General features: G+C 47.2%; 1 protein-coding gene across 2 annotated transcripts in view; it reads right to left on the bottom strand.

The window, feature by feature from the left end:
- ANO10 (anoctamin 10) overlaps window positions 1-19,296 on the bottom strand; it is a 565,272-nt gene that overhangs the window by 434,145 nt on the left and 111,831 nt on the right. For both annotated transcript variants that reach the window (XM_063922319.1, XM_063922318.1), the window contains exons 7-8: window positions 18,387-18,442; window positions 16,722-16,796 (exon numbers count right to left, since the gene is read on the bottom strand). In XM_063922319.1, the coding sequence (XP_063778389.1) occupies window positions 16,722-16,796; window positions 18,387-18,442 (131 nt within the window). The remainder of the gene's footprint in view (window positions 1-16,721; window positions 16,797-18,386; window positions 18,443-19,296) is intronic.

A 19,296-nucleotide genomic window follows, 5' to 3' on the forward strand; every position in this document is an offset into this window, starting at 1 on the left:
TATAAGGCCCTCAAAGCCACTTGATCCGGCCCGGCCAGGTTCACCTAAACGAGAGGAGATGCCGAGTGGCAGCTGAGATTTTACCACCAGCGGGCGCCTGGCTCCTCAGCAGCAGACAGACGCGGGAACTCACTCCTGAGCTCCAATTTCTGGCTCAGGCAGTGTACATGTGTGGGTGTGCGGCGCTATTGGAGAGACGTCATGACATCTCTACCATAGTTCTGAGTAGAGGGAGGACAGCGGTCCAGAAGCAGGAGCAGGGCTGGTGAGCATTGTGTTTTTTTTCTTCTTTTAATGTGTGTGTGTGTGTGTGTGTAAGCGGCGCTACTAGGGGGCATATTTAATGGGGCATAACTACAGGGGGCATATTTAATGGGGCATAACTACAGGGGGCATATTTAATGGGGCATAACAACTGACGGGGCATATCTAATGGGCCAAAACAACGGACAGTGGGCATATCTAATGGGGCATAACAACTGACTGGGGGGGGGGGGGAATCTAATTGGGCATAACAAGTGACTGGGGGCAGGCTACTTTTTAAGTTGATAATTTTTGTATGGCCCCCGAAGGATTTTATAAATATCCAAATGGCCCTTGGTACAAAAAAGGTTCCACACCCCTGCCGTAGAGGATGCTGGGATGCTAATTTTTCCTGCAGAATTACGTTTTATCTTTTTACACAGGTTCTCATGTGTTAAGATGTTCACAGCTGTTGCTGTTGCGTTATGCATGCACGTTAGCATGGGTTATGTTGAAAACCATTTTAGGCGGCATGTTTTGTATGGTGTGAGCTGGTGTGAATCTCGCCACTAGTTTAATGTAAATTCTCTCGAATTTGTCCACCTCCTCGGGCACAGTTCCTATACTGAGGTCTGGAGGAGGGGCATAGAGGGAGGAGCCAGTTCACACGGTTGAAAAGTCTAAAAGTGCCGAAGGCTCCTGCAGAACCGTCTATACCCCACGGTACTAAAATGGACCCCAGCATCCTCTAAGGACTACGAGAAAAGGATTTACCGGTACGTAATTAAAATCCTATTTTAATGGTCACATTTATTTTCTGAAGTTACTCACTTACTACTATAAGAAAGAACTCATCCCCCCCAATGTGTGTATTGTATAAAATAAAATCGTCCCTTTGTGTTAACTGTCCTTATTTTAGGCATTTTCCATGTCCTTAATAGTTACAGTAACATATTTACATAAAGAGATTTTTCTCTCTACACAACCACACCACTGTTTGCAGTTTGTTTCTCTGCTTGTTCATCCACTAACAATGTTTTCCTTTAATCTTTTCCTCTTAGTCTACACAACAGTTGACCTTTGGCAAGTATAGGCAGGTATAGGTAAGTATTGTACCCCTCCCATTACCTATAGCTCCCAGGGGGGTTAGATTTGGACTGTGGGTGGGGAGAAGTTAGGGTTAGGCCGCGGGTAGGGTGGGTTATGGTTAGGCACCCCCGGGGGTGGTTAGGCTGCAGGGGTGGGAGGGTTAGGTCTAGACAGCAGGGACGGAGGTTAGGATTAAGCACCTCTGCGGTAAGAGTCAGGCACAAAGGGGGAGGTTAGTGTTAGGCTGTGGACATTGAGGGTTAAGGGGGTGGGGAGAGGAAAAAACACCCCTTTACCCACCCCCAGAGGCTTTGGAATAGGTGGGGCAAGGGGGCTTGTTGCCCCCCAAACATGAGAGGCGCCGGCCAATGTACACAGGAGGAGCGATGTGCAATCAGTTTAAAAACCATACATCACAACGTCCGTGCAGCGCAGGGACTAGGCAACAGTGCTCCCCCACCCCTAACTCCAAGCAGAGCTGTGCCAAACTGCCGCGTATCGCAGGTCTTTTGGAGGCGTGGCCTAATGCAGTGGAGTGCCTGCCTCCTGTGCTGCTGTGTAATCAGGACAGGTACAATAGTGTCTCTCTCACTCCATCTCTCTCCCTGTTCCACTCTCTCTCCTCTCTCTCCCCCCTCTCTCCCTAACACTCTCTCCTCTCTCAGTCTCCCTAACACTCTCTCTCCCCACTCTCTCTCCCTAACACTCTCGCTCCTCTCACTCTCCCTACACTCCCTCTCCCCTCTCTCTCCCCTCTCCCTAACACTCTTGCTCCTCTCTCTATCCCTAACACTCTCTCTCCCCTCTCCCTAACACTCTTGCTCCTCTCTCTATCCCTAACACTCTCTCTCCTCTCTCTCCCTAACACTCTCGCTCCACTCTAACACTCTAGCTTATCTCTCCCTAACATTCGCTCTCCTCTTGCTCCTCTCTGTTTCTCTCTCTACCTGAAACTGTCCCTTTCTCTTCCTCACTCTTCTTGACACTTAGTCTCTCTCTCTCCCTCTTTCTTTCCCTGACAGTCTCCCTTTCTCTTCCCACCTCCTCCCCACCATGTTTCTGTCTCCATTTTGTCCCCGTAGTATGGTCTCCTGCTCCCCGGTGGTTCCACCCCCAGGGGGCGCCAAATGAGGATCTATCGTGCCCCCCCCCCTCCCCCCAGGCCATAAATGTTCTGATGCCCCTGCTCACCCCTGTCTGTCTTTTTTGTACCGGGATCCCGGCATCAGTATTACGATCAGCGGAACCCATGCGCCAGGATATCATAATGATCATCCTATAAGTACACCTCTTAATGTCCAGAGGGAAGGGCAATCCTGAGGCCATGGTTCCCCAGAGGTTTCCCCCCAAGGGGTTTTTCCTCTCCTGAGTGCTAAAGGATGACTCTTTGTGAGTCCAGAGGTGTAGCTTTTATGCCATAATCAATCTAATGGCCGTCCCTTCTGGGTTTAGACCCCGGCTGCGCTACTTCACATGTGCATTCGTCAGACTGCGTATGTGAGAGCAGACAGTAATGCAGAGGGATCCCAAGGATACCTCTTCAGGGAAGAATTGCATAATGTATTCCACAAGCTACAATCGCCATTTAGAAATGGCATTAGCTGCCGGGCCAAGTATAGAAATGCTTTGCATTCTGGAGCTTGGCGAGTTTCGGAGTTTACCAACTGCCATAGAAACGTTTGGTGGCTGCTTTTGTGATCACAATAGGAAGAATGCAACAGATATCTTCAATATCTATTGCAGTCCCCAATACATACATTCAGGGGCTGTTTAATATTTGTTGGCAGCCTCCAAAACCGACTGTTTTTAAAAAATGTCTCAAATATTATTTGTTAAATATTCTTCATAATAAACTTTTTATATTTTAGCATAAACTAAAAAAAAATTTATGTATTCATTGACTGAGTCTCTTCTTTATTGCATGCTAATTTCACAGGGTCCGCAAATTATTACTGCTATGACTATTACTCTATTGTCCTGCTAGTGCTCCTGGCCTGCTGTATAGCAGCGAGACATATAATATCTATAGCACTCTTGGGGAGATGTATCAAGCCTTGGAGAGAGAGATAAAGTGGAGATGTCCAAAGCACCGAATCATCTTCTATCACTTATCCAGAACAATATATGAAATGATACCTGTAGTTAGAAGCACAATTTGCTTTGGGCAAATACCCAACTTTATCTCTCTCCGCGGCTTGATACATCTCCCAGAAAATATCATGTCTCCTTTTCACTTAACAAGTTAAATTAATAATTGACAATTTATTTCCATTGAGTGATATTCAATACAAGGAGCATGCCAGTGACCACCATACAATGCCCAAAGCAACCAACCAGGGGGTATATTTACAAAGATTCGTGTTTTTGCCGTTTTGAAGGGTGTTTGAACTCGAATGGTATCGGGTGCATTTTACTGCAACTTTTTGAATCCTGATACGATCATTCACTAAGCTGCCGAGTTTTACACAATCGTTTTTTCCGATGTCGATGTGATTCGTAATATCAGGCAGTGTTTTACGGGAGTGATGAGTAAAACACTGCCTGACAAAACACAAGGAATCCCGGCCGGATCTGTGAGATCCGTGCAGGGCTTCATTGTGTACCTTAAAAAGTTGATTAAAGTCTTAAAAAATCGGAAAAAAATTGCGTGGGGTCCCCCCTCCTAAGCACAACCAGCCTCGGGCTCTTTGAGCCGGTCCTGGTTGAAAAAATATGGGGGGGGGGGAATGACAGGGGTTCCCCCATATTTAATCAACCAGCACCGGTCTCTGCACCTGGTCCTGGTTCCAAAAATACGGGGGACAAAAAGCGTAGGGGTCCCCCGTATTTTTGAAACCAGCACCGGGCTCCACTAGCCAGGTACATAATGCCACAGCCGGGGGACACTTTTATACTGGTCCCTGCGGCCCTGGCATTACATACCCAACTAGTCACCCCTGGCCGGGGTACCATGGAGGAGTGGGAACCTCTTAAAACAAGGGGTCCCCCCCTCCAGCCACCCAAGGGCCAGGGGTGAAGCCCGAGGCTGTCCCCTCCCCCATCCAAGGGCGGCGGATGGGGGGCTGATAGCCTTTTGAAAAAATGTGAATATTGTTTTTAGTAGCAGTACTACAAGTCCCAGGAAGCCTCCCCCGCAAGCTGGTACTTGGAGAACCACAAGTACCAGCATGCAGTGGAAAACCGGGCCCGCTGGTACCTGTAGTACTACTACTAAAAAATACCCCCAAAAAAACAGGACACACACACCGTGAAAGTATAAGTTTATTACATACATGCACACCTCCATACACACATACTTACCTATGTTCCCACGAGGCTCGGTCCTCTTCTCCATGTAGAATCCTTGGGGTACCTGTGAAAAAAATTATACTCACATAATCCAGTGTAGAATCCAACCTTTGAATAATCCACGTACTTGGCAAAAAAATAAAACGGAAACCCGACCACGCACTGAAAGGGGTCCCATGTTTACACATGGGACCCCTTTCCCCGACTGCCAGGACCCGACCCTGACTCCTGTCAAAGAGGGTCCCTTCAGCCAATCAGGGAGCGCCACGTCGTGACACTCTCCTGATTGGCTGTGTGCTCCTGTAGTGTCTGTCAGGCAGCACACGGCACAGATACAATGTAGCGCCTATGCGCTCCATTGTAGCCAATGGTGGGAACTTTGCGGTCAGCGGTTGACCGAAAGTAACCTCACCGCTGACCGCAAAGTTCCCACCATTGGCTACAATGGAGCGCATAGGCGCTACATTGTATCTGTGCCGTGTGCTGCCTGACAGACACTACAGGAGCACACAGCCAATCAGGAGAGTGCCACGACGTGGCGCTCCCTGATTGGCTGAAGGGACCCTCTTTGACAGGAGTCAGGGGGGGTCCTGGCAGTCGGGGAAAGGGGTCCCATGTGTAAACATGGGACCCCTTTCAGTGCGTGGTCGGGTTTCCGTTTTATTTTTTTGCCAAGTACGTGGATTATTCAAAGGTCGGATTCTACACTGGATTATGTGAGTATAATTTTTTTCACAGGTACCCCAAGGATTCTACATGGAGAAGAGGACCGAGCCTCGTGGGAACATAGGTAAGTATGTGTGTATGGAGGTGTGCATGTATGTAATAAACTTATACTTTCACGGTGTGTGTGTCCTGTTTTTTGGGGGTATTTTTTTAGTAGTAGTACTACAGGTACCAGCGGGCCCGGTTTTCCACCGCATGCTGGTACTTGTGGTTCTCCAAGTACCAGCTTGCGGGGGAGGCTTGCTGGGACTTGTAGTACTGCTACTAAAAACAATATTCACATTTTTTCAAAAAGCTATCAGCCCCCCATCCGCCGCCCTTGGATGGGGGGGACAGCCTCGGGCTTCACCCCTGGCCCTTGGGTGGCTGGAGGGGGGGGGGGGGGGACCCCTTGATTTAAGGGGTTCCCACTCCTCCAGGGTACCCCGGCCAGGGGTGACTAGTTGGGTATGTAATGCCAGGGCCGCAGGGACCAGTATAAAAGTGTCCCCCGGCTGTGGCATTATGTACCTGGCTAGTGGAGCCCGGTGGTTTCAAAAATACGGGGGACCCCTACGCTTTTTGTCCCCCGTATTTTTGGAACCAGGACCAGGCGCAGAGCCCGGTGCTGGTTGATTAAATATGGGGGAACCCCTGTCATTTTTTTCTCCATATTTTTTCAACCAGGACCGGCTCAAAGAGCCCGAGGCTGGTTATGCTTAGGAGGGGGGACCCCACGCAATTTTTTTTCAAGTTTTTACACTAAACAGACCCTTTCCCATAGATAACCATGCACAGATCTCACTGATCCGTGCATAGTTATCCAAACTCGACTGGAAAAAGCAGGTCTATTTTTTTGCTGCTTTTTTTAACGAATCGAAAAAAAACAGACCCGCACTTGAGCACTCAGAAACTAACACCCAAATACGAATGAAGAGTGAATGTCCGTATTCTATGAAATAACAGCCGCGTTTGACCGATTGTCTATTCATTCGTATTTCTGAACGTTGTCATTCAAACCATTACGAATAGTCCAAACACTGCCGAGATTGGTGCTTAGTGAATTCCCGGATTGGGACTTAGAAAAAAAAACACAAATCGGACAAACTCGAATTCTTAGTAAATATTGGCCCAGGTTCTAACTATCATTTTATAGAATATATTTGATAAATGATAGCTAAAAGCTCATTGGTTGCTATGGGCAACAAACTCTTTAGAAGGTTTGCTACATCTCTACCTCTGGTATTGTCGCAATGTCCAGCTGAGCACATATCGTGCACTTATGGTAGTGCCCAAATCTCAGGTTTTCTCTCGCCTCTCCATGTTATAATGCCAGTAGGACACGATGTGCCGTTGGAGCTCCTGAACTGACATGGCCCTTTCCAGCTCAGATTAGGCCAAAGATAAAAGAAAAAATAGGATTTTGGTACTCACCGTTAAATCCTTTTCTCCTAGTCCGTAGAGGATGCTGGGGACTCCAAAAGGACCATGGGGTATAGACGGGATCCGCAGGAGCTTGGGCACACTAAAAAGACTTAAGACTGGGTGTGAACTGGCTCCTCCCTCTATGCCCCTCCTCCAGACCTCAGTTATAGGAACTGTGCCCAGGAGAGACGGACATTACAAGGAAAGATTTTTGTCTTAACTAAGGGCTACCAAATTACCAGCCCACACCATAAACATACCGTACAACCGGAATAACGCCAAACCAGATAACAGTATGCATAAAACTCCAGCAACCAGCTGCAACAAACCAATACACAAGTCGTGTATAAACGAACTGAACCAGTAAGAAAATATATAATGCAAGTAATAGTCCGCACTGGGACGGGCGCCCAGCATCCTCTACGGACTAGGAGAAAAGGATTTAACGGTGAGTACCAAAATCCTATTTTCTCTTACGTCCTAGAGGATGCTGGGGACTCCAAAAGGACCATGGGGATTATACCAAAGCTCCAGAACGGGCGGGAGAGTGCGGACGACTCTGCAGCATCGACTGAGCAAACGCCAGGTCCTCATCGGCCAGGGTATCGAACTTATAGAATTTAGCAAAAGTGTTCAAACCCGACCAAGTAGCCGCTCGGCAAAGCTGTAGTGCCGAAACACCTCGGGCAGCCGCCAAAGATGAGCCCACCTTTCTGGTAGAATGGGCTTTAACCGACTTCGGCACCGGCAACCCCACCGAAGAATGAGCTTGCTGGATCGTGCTACAAATCCAGCGTGCAATAGTCTGTTTTGACGCGGGATGACCAACCTTGTTGGCCGCATACAAAACAAACAACGCTTCAGTTTTCCTAGTAACAGCTGTCCTAGAAACTTAAACTTTTAACGCTCTTACAACATCCAGAGATTTTGGAATTGCCACTTCTTACGTAGCTACCGGAACCACAATAGGTTGGTTAATGTGAAATGATGAAACCACCTTCGGTAGAAATTGTTGACGAGTCCTCAATTCCGCCCTATCCGCATGAAAAATCAAGTACGGACTCTTATGAGATAAAGCTGCCAATTCCGATACTCGCCTGGCAGATGCCAGCGCCAAAAGCATAACAACCTTCCAAGTGAGAAATTTTAATTCAACCGTCCGCAAGGTTCAAACCAGGAAGACATGAGGAACCGTAAGACGACATCAAGGTCCCATGGCGCTACAGGCGGTACAAACGGTGGATTGATATGCATTACACCCTTCACAAAAGTCTGAACCTCTGGGAGGGCAGCTAACTCCTTTTGAAAGAAAATAGACAAAGCCGAAATTTGCACATTGATGGAACCCAATTTCAGGCCTGCATCTACACCCGCCTGTAAAAAGTGGAGAAAACGACCCAAGTGAAACTCCTCCGCAGGAGCCTAATTAACCTCACACCAGGAAACATATTTCCTCCAGATACGGTGATAGTGTTTCGCCGTAACCTCTTTCCTAGCCTTAATGAGAGTTGGAATGACCTCCCTGGGAATACCCTTACGAGCTAAGATCTGGCGCTCAACCTCCATGCCGTCAAACGCAGCCGCGGTAAGTCCGGAAACACGCATGGACCCTGTAACAACAGATCTTCTCTTAGAGGAAGCGGCCACGGATCTTCCACCAGTGAGTCCTGAAGATCCGGGTACCAGGCCCTTCTTGGCCAGTCTGGGACGACGAGAATCGCCTGAACCCTTGCTCGACGAATGATCCCCAGCCCATTTGGAATGAGAGGAAGAGGAGGGAACACCTACACCGACTGGAAGACCCACGGAGACACCAGGGGGTCCACCGCCGTGGCTTGTGGGTCCCTTGACCTGGAACAATACCTCGTGAGCTTCTTGTTGAGCCGAGACGCCATCATGTCTATCAACGGAATTCCCCAGCGTCTTGTCACTTCTGCAAATACCTCTTGGTGCAGAGCCCACTCTCCCGGATGGAGGTCGTGTCTGCTGAGGAAATCCGCTTCCCAGTTGTCCACCCCCGGTAGGAAAACTGCTGACAGTGCGCTGACGTGTTGTTCCGCCCAGCGAAGTATCTTTGTGGCCTCCGCCATTGCTGCTCTGCTCCTCGTTCCGCCTTGCCGGTTTATATGGGCCACCGCTGTGATGTTGTCTGACTGTACCAGGACCGGTCGACCCTGAAGAAGACTTCTTGCTTGGAGCAGGCCGTTGTAAATGGCTCTTAATTCTAGAACATTTATGTGGAGACATGCTTCCTGGAGCGACCATTTTCCCTGGAAAGTTCTTCCTTGGGTGACTGCGCCCCAGCCCCGGAGACTTGCATCTGTTGTCAGAAGTACCCAATCCTGGATACCGAATCGGCGTCCCCCCAAGAGGTGATGAGCTTGTAGCCACCACAGGAGAGAAATTCTGGCTCTGGGAGATAGACTTATCTTCCGCTGAATGTGTAGGTGAGACCCGGACCATTTGCTCAGCAAGTCCCACTGAAACACGCGGGCGTGAAATCTGCAGTATGGAATGGCTTCGTACGCCGCAACCATTTTCCCCAGAACTCGAGTACAATGATGGATCGACACACTCGTCGGCCTCAGAAGTTCTCTGACCATCGTCTGCAATTCCAGAGCCTTTTCTTCTGGAAGGAATACCTTCTGTAACTCCATGTCCAGAATCATGCCCAGAAAAGGAAGCAGAGTGGTCGGAATCAACTGGGATTTCGGCAAATTGAGGACCCATCCGTGTTGTCGCAGAATCGATAGAGACAACTCTACACTTGTCAGCAATCGTTCCTTGGACCTCGCCTTTATGAGGAGATCGTCCAAGTATGGGATAATTGAAACCCCTTGTTTGCGAAGAAGATCCATCATTTCCGCCATGACCTTGGTGAAAATCCTCGGAGCCGTGGAAAGCCCAAACGGCAACGTCTGAAATTGGTAATGAGAATCCTGTATCGCAAACCTGAGGAAAGCTTGATGCGGAGGATATATCGGCACATGTAAGTAGGCATCCTTTATGTCGACTGACGCCATAAAATCCACCCCCTCCAGGCTGGCAATCACCGCTCGAAGGGATTCCATCTTGAACCTGAAGACTTTCAAGTATGGATTGAGGGATTTTAGATTTAGAATTGGTCTGACCGAACCGTCCGGTTTCGGTACCACAAAGAGGCTCGAGTAGAACCCCTCCCCCCGCTGGGACGGAGGGACGGGAACAATGACCCTCTGTAGACGTAATTTTTGAATGGCCGCCCGGACCACCTCCCTGTCCGGAAGAACCACTGGTAATGCCGAAATGAAGAACCGGTGAGGGAGCATCTCCTGAAACTCCAGTTTGTATCCTTGAGACACTATTTCTAACACCCAAGGATCCAGGTCTGATTGAATCCAGACCTGGCTGAATACCTGAAGACGGCCCCCCACCGGTCCGGACTCCCCCAGGGAAGCCCCAGCGTCATGAGGTGGACTTGGTAGCAGCCGGGGAGGACTTCTGGTCCTGTGCACCTGAGGTTGCAGGAATTTTTCTTCCCCGTCCTCTACCCTTTGAGGCGAGGAAAGACGAACCCTTTCCACGCCTGTATTTATTGTGACGAAAGGACTGCATTTGCTGATGTGGTGCCTTCTTCTGTTGTGTGGAAACATAAGGAAGAAAAGAGGACTTACCCGAAGTCGCGGTCGAGACTAGGTCCGCCAGGCCGTACCCAAAAACAAGACCGTACCTTTAAAGGGTAGAGCTTCCATAGACCTCTTGGAGTCGGCATCAGCATTCCATTGATGGATCCACAAGGCCCTCCTGGCAGATATCGACATGGCATTGGTCCTTGATCTTAAGAGACAGACGTCCTTTGCCGCGTCCTTCAGGTAATCTGCAGCGTCCTTAATATAACCAAGAGTTAGAAGGACATTATCTTTATCAAGAGTATCCATGTCACTAGCTAAATTCTCCGCCCATTTAGCAATAGCACTACTCACCCATACCGACGCCACAGCAGGTCTGAGCAATGCACCCGTATTAGCGAAAATGGACTTCAGACACGTCTCCAACTTGCGATCCGCCGGATCCTTGAGAGCTGCCGTGTCAGGAGACGGAAGCGCCACCTTCTTAGACAAACGGGATAGAGCTTTATCAACGGTTGGAGATGTCTCCCATTTTTCCCTGTCATCAGAGGGAAAAGGATACGCCATAAAAATCCTCTTGGGAATCTGCCATTTCTTATCCGGCGATTCCCAAGCCTTTTCACAAAGGTTATTCATTTCATGAGAGGGGGGAAACTTTACCTCAGGTTTCTTCCCCTTGAATAAGCAAATCCTTGTTTCCTGCACCGCAGGTTCATCAGAAATCTGCAACACATCCTTTACAGCCACAATCATGTACTGAATACTCTTAACCAAACGTGGATGTAACGCCGCCTCAGTGAAATCGACCTCGGAATCAGAGTCCGTGTCGGTATCCGTATCCCCCACCTGAGTAAAAGGCCTCTTATGGGACCCGGATGGGGTCTGTACCTGAGATAAAGCCTCCTCCATAGATTTCTTCCACACCTGGGTCTGTGACTCAGACTTATCTAACCTCTTAGATAAGCAAGCTACATTGGAATTTATTGTAGTAAGGAGTGCTAGTAAATCAGGAGTCGGCTGCGTCGACAGTGCTAGCTCTAGCCCCGCATCCCCACCTTCTATAACCTCCTCTGGTGAATAACATTCAGGTTCCGACATGTCGACACGCAGTACCGACACCCACAACCCCCAGAACCGTCCCAACAAGGTGACAGGCCCACAATTCAGCCCAGAAGAGGAGACAGAGGGAGTATGCCAGCCCACACCCCAGCGCCTGTATTGGGACACAGAAGATTAAGTGTACCCAGCGCTGCCTTATAATTCACAACTGGTACCCCACAGCGGCTCCCCACTGGAGATGCCCCCTATACTTGAAAACGTGGAGGTCCCGGCAGCGTCTCTCCCTCAGTGCTGTGTAGGGAGAAAATGGCGCGCGAGTGAGCCGCAGACCGAAGCTTTACCCCCTTCCCGGCGGCTTCGGCCCGCCAAATTTAAGAATACAAAAAATGCCCGGCGGGGGTCTGTAATAAAGTGCCTCGGCACCTACGATCTTTTGCCGGCTCAGTAATCTCAGTAACATGCCCCCCAGGGCGCCCCCCCCAGCGCCCTGCACCCAGTGACTACCGTTGGTGATGTGTGTGGGAGCATGGAGCACAGCGTTACTGCTGTGCTTTACCTTCCATCACTGAAGTCTTCTGCCGTCCTGAAGTCTTCTGTTCTTCTCATACTCACCCGACTTCTGACTTCTGGCTTCTGTGAGGGGGTGACGGCGTGGCTCCGGGAACAAGCAGCTAGGCGCACCAAGTGATCGAACCCTCTGGAGCTAATGGTGTCCAGTAGCCGAGAAGCAGAGCCTTGAAACTCACAGAAGTAGGTCTGCTTCTCTCCCCTCACTCCCACGATGCAGGGAGCCTGTAGCCAGCAGGGCTCCCTGAAAATAAAAAACCTAACAAAAAGTATTTTCCTAGAGAAACTCAGGAGAGCTCCCCTAGTGTGCATCCAGTCACTCCTGGGCACAAAGTCTAACTGAGGTCTGGAGGAGGGGCATAGAGGGAGGAGCCAGTTCACACCCAGTCTTAAGTCTTTTTAGTGTGCCCAAGCTCCTGCGGATCCCGTCTATACCCCATGGTCCTTTTGGAGTCCCCAGCATCCTCTAGGACGAAAGAGAAATGTAATGTTACAGAACAGAGTTATTAGCTAATAGGGGGAGATATTGGATAAATATATATATATATATATATATATATAGAGTCTGATTCTGAGATTTACATAAATCTCCGATGTTTAATGATCTGCGCATGAGCAGGCACCGCACACACACACACACACATTTATAGAACACTGAAAGGAAATGGATTTGGACACAAATCCTCTTTATACCACATTCATGCACTTAGCCCGAGAGCTTGCCGCCATTCAGCCACAATACCCATCATTAAATAATATATTCCAATATACTGTCACACCCGGGACTCACTGGCGTATCTATAATGGGTGCAGTATGTGCGGTGCACATGGGCCCCTGGGTCCAGAGGGGGCCCACACCGCACCCATTTCATTTATACTTACTTTTCTGGTGTCCGTGTGTGGCCCCCTCCTCTTCCGAATCCCGTAGCTGGCAGCGCTGTTAGCGCATCGCAAGTCTCTGAAAAAATGGCTGCCATGCCATTTTTTCAGAGACCTGCGCTATATACTTTGGCACTGTGCCAGAGTCTCTCTAGTGCACAGATCGCTAACAGCGCTGCCGGCTATGGGAGAGGAGGGGGCCCACACACAATTACTTCACACGGGTCCCCTCCTCTCTTGATACGCCGCTGCCAGGACTCCAACCCACAACCTGCTGTATCCCAGCCAAACAACCCACCCACCGAGCCACTTGATTCCACCTAAAAACTATGAGATTTCTAACTATATGAAGCTACCTGTAGCACCATAATTGAGCAGATCTATGTAGAGTGCAGCCACACATCCAATCCCTTGCAGCCACACACTGCATAGATCTGCCCAGCTGTAACACTGATCACCCCTACACAAAGTACAAGGTAAGCTTCAAATATTTAGAACTCTCCATCTTGGAATTCTCTAGCTTTCTATGCAAGGGCAGATAGCTGAATGGTGTTCAACTGCACTGCCATATGCAATGGGTTTGAATCCCGGGCACATCAGGATCCCAAAATGGTATGCAGGACAGTGTGACTGAACAACAAAGAGCTATAAAGTCAAGTCAAGTCAAGCCAACGGAATATGCTGCGCTATATAAGAAACTGTTAATAAATAAAGTCCATGAATGCTGAAAATATATATATATATATCAGGCTGAGTATCTCTTATCGAAAATGCTTGGGACCAGAAGCATTTTGAATAATGGATTATTCTTTATTTCTGAATATTTAATAATTTTTGCCCCCCCCCCCATAATGCCAGATACAAGTAATGCCCCCAGCATAATGCCTCTGCCACATTCACCTTCCCCCTCACCCATTCACCTGCCCCCTGCTATCAGCAATCAGGGTCAGTATCACCGCCGAAGATTCCAGAGACACCACTGGGTTGCCAGGAGCGGGGCCGGGCAGTGAGCAGAGCCGCACCGTGCTGCAGGTGAGATGCTGGGCGGGAGGTGATGGAGTAACTCCCCTGCTCGCTGGCCGTGTTGTGTGTGCAGGGGACCGTGCTGCTGGCCTGTGCCTCAGCCTGCTGCCACGGCTCCAGCCCACTCCCCTCCTCTCTCTCTGCTGCTTTCCGAAGCCCGTTTCTGCCCGCGGTGCTGCTGCTGCTGCCGCTGGGGCTGGGGCTTGGGGGTGGCGGCTGCTGAGCCAGTGCCTGGTCATCCAACGGAGCTTGGACAAGGTGGGCTACATCCTGGAGCAGGGGTCAGAGCTGGGCGGACACCGCTAACCTGGTCAGCGATCTGGCTCAATTCCGCAAAAGGATGCGGTAGGGGCCGCATGCGGCCCATGGGCCACGGGTTTAGCACTCCTGCTGTATAGGTATTAGCGTAAGAAAGAGAGAGGGACGGTCAGGAGATGCTGGGTTTCAAAAAGGGGGGAAGCTGCAAGTGAAAGTAATTAAAACAGGTAATTGACAAGTGCTGGTAACACCGCCCCCTACGCTGCAGCGCTTTGTGTGGTACCCCCTCCCGCACACACCTAGTTACGGCCCTGCTTTCAGGTTTTGCCACGGGTTGGTAGTACGGGACCAAATCAAATTATTATATCAATGTAATAGGCAAAGCCAGTGCAGGTGGCTTCCAATCATAAAATATTTGGACAAGCAGAAGCTCAGACTTAACGAACACCACATAACTGATCCTGTGAGAATGACAGATAAGCACAATTTACTTAATTACATATTCTTCTTATGAATTTCTTAATAAATAAACTTTTTACCTAGCTTTGCCATGAAAAAAAAGCTGACACTCTAGGGCGCTGTGATTCAAGAAGGTTTGGGAACCAGTGATCTAATTTATTCATTCATTTTCATACGTTTTATATTCTTTTTCTACAGTACTTTTAATGCAATGTAGCCTGAAAGGTCCCCTAAAATTAATTTAATAATACTGCATTCATGTTCAAAAATTGCACTGAATCACAACAACCAATGTCTAGTCTAAGGTAAAGAGTGAAACAGGACCATATAATTCTAAATTATTTTTGCATTTACTCTCAGATTACTTAAACCAATAACATGTTTCTATTTCAAGTTAAGATTATTGTAATGTAAAGGGACATAATAATAAATAAGAATAGCACTAAACCAAATGTTCTTTTGTAATGTCATGTATCAAGTTAATGTTTGCTAGTACATTATGTTTAGTTTAGAGTATTAAGGGTCCTTTAAAATCTGAAAAGCAGTTGACCTGCAACTCGTCACATTGGTAAATTTTTAATATCACACAGAAAAAAAGAAAAAATGCAGGTGCACACTCTGAACACTAAGAACTCTGATAATCAGAACAATCATTATAAACTACAATTTAACATGGAGTAAAATTGAGGTTCTTAGCATAATTTTTGGACCAAAAATATGGGCCCATCTACCATGTCCAGGTGACCTCATCAGGTGGGTCCCTAACATTCCTAAAGTTCAAGTTCAGGTTCCACCCCCCCCCCCCCCAGGCAGACACAACCCAACTGCGCCCAAAGCATTACACTAGTGCAGAGGTTCCCAAACTGTGTGCCGTGGCTCCCTGGGGTGCCTTGGGACACTTGCAGGGGTGCCCTGGGTTGGTGGTCCAGGACCGATTCAAATTATTCATGGTCAATATAATAGGCGAAACCAGTGCTGGTGTCTGCCAGTCATAGAATATGTGGCCAAACAGAAGCAAACCTTGTCCCTCACCACACAACTGACCCTAAGGATGACATATAAACGCGATCTACTTAATGTAATATTTCTTTCTAAATTTCTCAATAAGAAATTTTTGGCCTAGGGGTGCCGTGCAAAAATTTTTGATATTCTAGGGCGCCGTGATTCAAAAAAGTTTGGAAACCACTGCACTAGTGAGAAGTAGCAGTTTAACCCCTTCAGTGGTATGCATGGAAATCTTCAGAGCTAGCCAGCGCTGACAGCTGACATACCACCTCCTGATTCCCTGGGGACAGCCATTATGGAGTTAAGCCACCACCTCCATGCTTTACTGTAGGTACTGTACACTCTGCATCAGAGGTTCTTCTGGCAATCGCCAAACCCAAACACGTCCATCTGATTGAAAAACTGTAAACTGTGATTCGTCATGCCAGAACACTCACCACCATTGTGCCACTGCCCAGTTTTTGCACTCTTTACACCATCGTAATCGCTGGGCTGCATTCTTTTTGTGATCAGAGGTTTAAGAGCAGCTTCTCACCCATAATATCCAAGTGCTTGGGCCTCCCTACAAAGTGTTCTCGTTAAAACCGGCACATTAGTGGCCATTTGGAACTAGTGTGCAATGGTATGCATGGGACGACCCCTGTTCTTTCACATCTCCTTGGTCCTTGGGTTGCAATTTCGGGCATCTTCCAGGGTGAGGTGCATTCCTACAATGACTGTTGTTCTTCCACGCATTAATGACAAATGACACGGTGGAGTTAGGAACATTACTAACATCCGCAATGCTTCTCACACTCATACAGTAGCTTCACTCGAGCATCCTACAATGATCTCCTTGTCAAACTTGGTTAGCTCCTTCCAGCAAGCCATTTGGTTAGCAAATTATTTAATCAGTGCCCCTCTACCAGTATTATACCTTCATGAACATGTGTCTGCTGCAGGTGCACACCATTTCACTTGCATGAGGGTGCCCAATCACTTCTGTCTACATAGTGTACTTAAGCCATAGTGTACTAAGCTGTTCCCCTGGTACTGTCTGCAGAATTAGCCGTCACACTGTAAATTCACCAAAGCTACACACTGAACAAGAAAATGTCTGCACAATGCACTCACCTGGCGTAACAGTTTTAAATCGCACATGACAAAGGCTATGTAGAACAGTGATGCAAAGCAATTTACGCTATTGAACTGGAAAATAAAAGGAGATCATTAATAGAATTCAGATGAGCAATGATATTAATCAAACATTAATAACAAATACATTCTTTTATACAAGAATAGTCTCACTTAAGCGCAACATCAGCCTAATGCAAAGAACATATTCTAATATCATAAAGTGTTTTATCTCTTATACAGTATTGGCAAAAAGTGTTCAATAAGCCTAACTGACATGAATTGGGTTTTATGCTGTTTTCACATTTGTTTCAGTGATGGGTTAAGAGAAAGAGAAATCGTTTGAGGATAATGCCAAGTAAATTTAAAGAACGCCCTCTCTGCCAACATACAGAACTGTAGGGTCAAATGCCAGGGGCACCCTAAAATCTATAGAATTCTCCCCTGCCAGGGACGCACTGGGTTTTTATGAAATGATGACATCACTTTGGTGTTGTGTCAGTCTCTATCACAGGATCGGTTTAATCAGCATCTACATGACAAGAGGACCTGATGCGGCTATGGTGGAAGTTAGTTACCCTGACCTACAGATGGGAGTATTAATCCAAATGTAATATTTGGCCAGCATTATACATTCAGTATCTGGCTTAGACATAAATCCAAAACTGGCCCCAAATCACATATGGGTCGGGATGTAATGAAGTCCGAGTTCACTTAGACTTTTTTTTAAAGTGGCAATCATTTACAAAGCATGGTCTTGCCTTGTAAATGATAGCCACTTTAATAAAACGTCCAAGTAAGGCCAGCATCCCACATGGCCACTGAACTCAGCCTTCATTGCATCCCACCGTTGGAGTAAAATGCATACAAATGCATCCGGGGAGGTGGAATAATGCAGGACAATGCAAGTTGAGAAACAATTTGGCAGCTGCTCAATCATACCTGGAGATAATTATATATCAGGTGCTGGAAGGGGGAGGGGTCACAGACAAACAACAGACAAAGAGGGGGGAAGGGTGCAAATACCCACCCTTAAATTCCCTTCCGCACACTGAAAATTACCTGTAACCATCCCTGAACCTATCTGGTAATAAAATTCAGAGAATTAGTCACAAATGTTTGCAAACACATGTTTAGCTGCTGGTCACTTCACGGCTTCTCTGATACAGCAGTTCTAACCTACATAATAGCAGTGCCCACATAGGGCCATGTAATTTGTCACAGCAGCTACACGTGTTTGCAAACATTTGTGACTAATTATCTGAATTTTATTACCAGATAGGTTCAGGGATGGTTACAGGTAATTTTCAATGCAAGTTGAGTACAGTAGGCACATGGACAAGTATAGCATGCCCACTGGAGATGCAGTCAGATCTGAACCAAAGGCTGTAAATAAATATGTTGATGGTGATTATGATGAGGATCAGCACACAGTCATATATATTACTTCTTGCCACTGTTCTAAACCCTCAAATGTGTGTCCAAAATTTTCTTCTGAATATTTTATTACAGTGAATTGCATCATTTTCAGTTTACTGGTCTGTTGTTTTCTAGACATTGTTTGTGCTGTTAATTATCACTGGCAGACATTTATTGTAATGTTGAAAGAAAATGTTTTTGAACAAGAAAAGAAAAAAAAAAAGAGGTAACTACAGTACTACTCACCACTAAGACTTTCAGCACAAGGTGGTTCTGATATGATGACTCTAGTCTATGATTTTCTGCAGAAAAAAATAAACTCTTTTAGATTTTTACTCGTCGATTCACGAGTGAACTGCAAGAGCAGGACATTATGGCAAATGGAAACAATATAAACACACTGATTTTCCAAAAAGGCATGGCATTTACAGGACATGTGAAGTCACAAAGACATCAAACAGGTTTACTGTATTTCAGCAAATCAGACTACAAAGCCCTGTAATCATAATGTCTCCCTGACAATGGTGATCCTGAGAGCCCATGCATTTAGATTATATCTATGACCACCATCTGCTATTGGATTATGTTCCACAATACACAGAGGATGCATTCCTTGTTATCTTCTGGGTCAAGTGCCAATTTTGAACAAAATCTATTGCTTGTATGGGGCCAACTTTATATCTTAGTTTATTTTACCTTCATCAGCATGTATTTCATCTGGGAACACTTTCATAATGAGTTCTTGTGTGCGGTATCAGCACTCACAAACAAGTCAATAACTTGAATTAAAAATCTGACAATCATTTACATTAAATGGACCAGAAAACATTCGGCAAGAGTACACTTAATGAATGTGCGGAGGACATACAATATATTGTCAGCTGTCAGAGAGGTAATAATGTAGGTCTTAAAAGAACAAAGCATACACAGAGGACACAACAGGAAAACACTTTCTATAGCTGCCATACAGGCATTGTTTTTGTTAGCTAGTGCTGTTACTTATACCCCTTTTCCACTATAAGCACGGGTCGCAGCCGTGTCGGCTGACATGGCTGCGACCCGTGCTACAGCCCCTTTCAGCAGCGCTCACCAACCCGGCATATTGCCGGGTTGTTGACGCTGCTAGTGACGCGGCAGGGGCGGCGCTGGGAGATCA

The sequence above is a fragment of the Pseudophryne corroboree genome, chromosome 5 (assembly GCF_028390025.1).
Source record: "Pseudophryne corroboree isolate aPseCor3 chromosome 5, aPseCor3.hap2, whole genome shotgun sequence".
NCBI lineage: Eukaryota > Metazoa > Chordata > Amphibia > Anura > Myobatrachidae > Pseudophryne > Pseudophryne corroboree.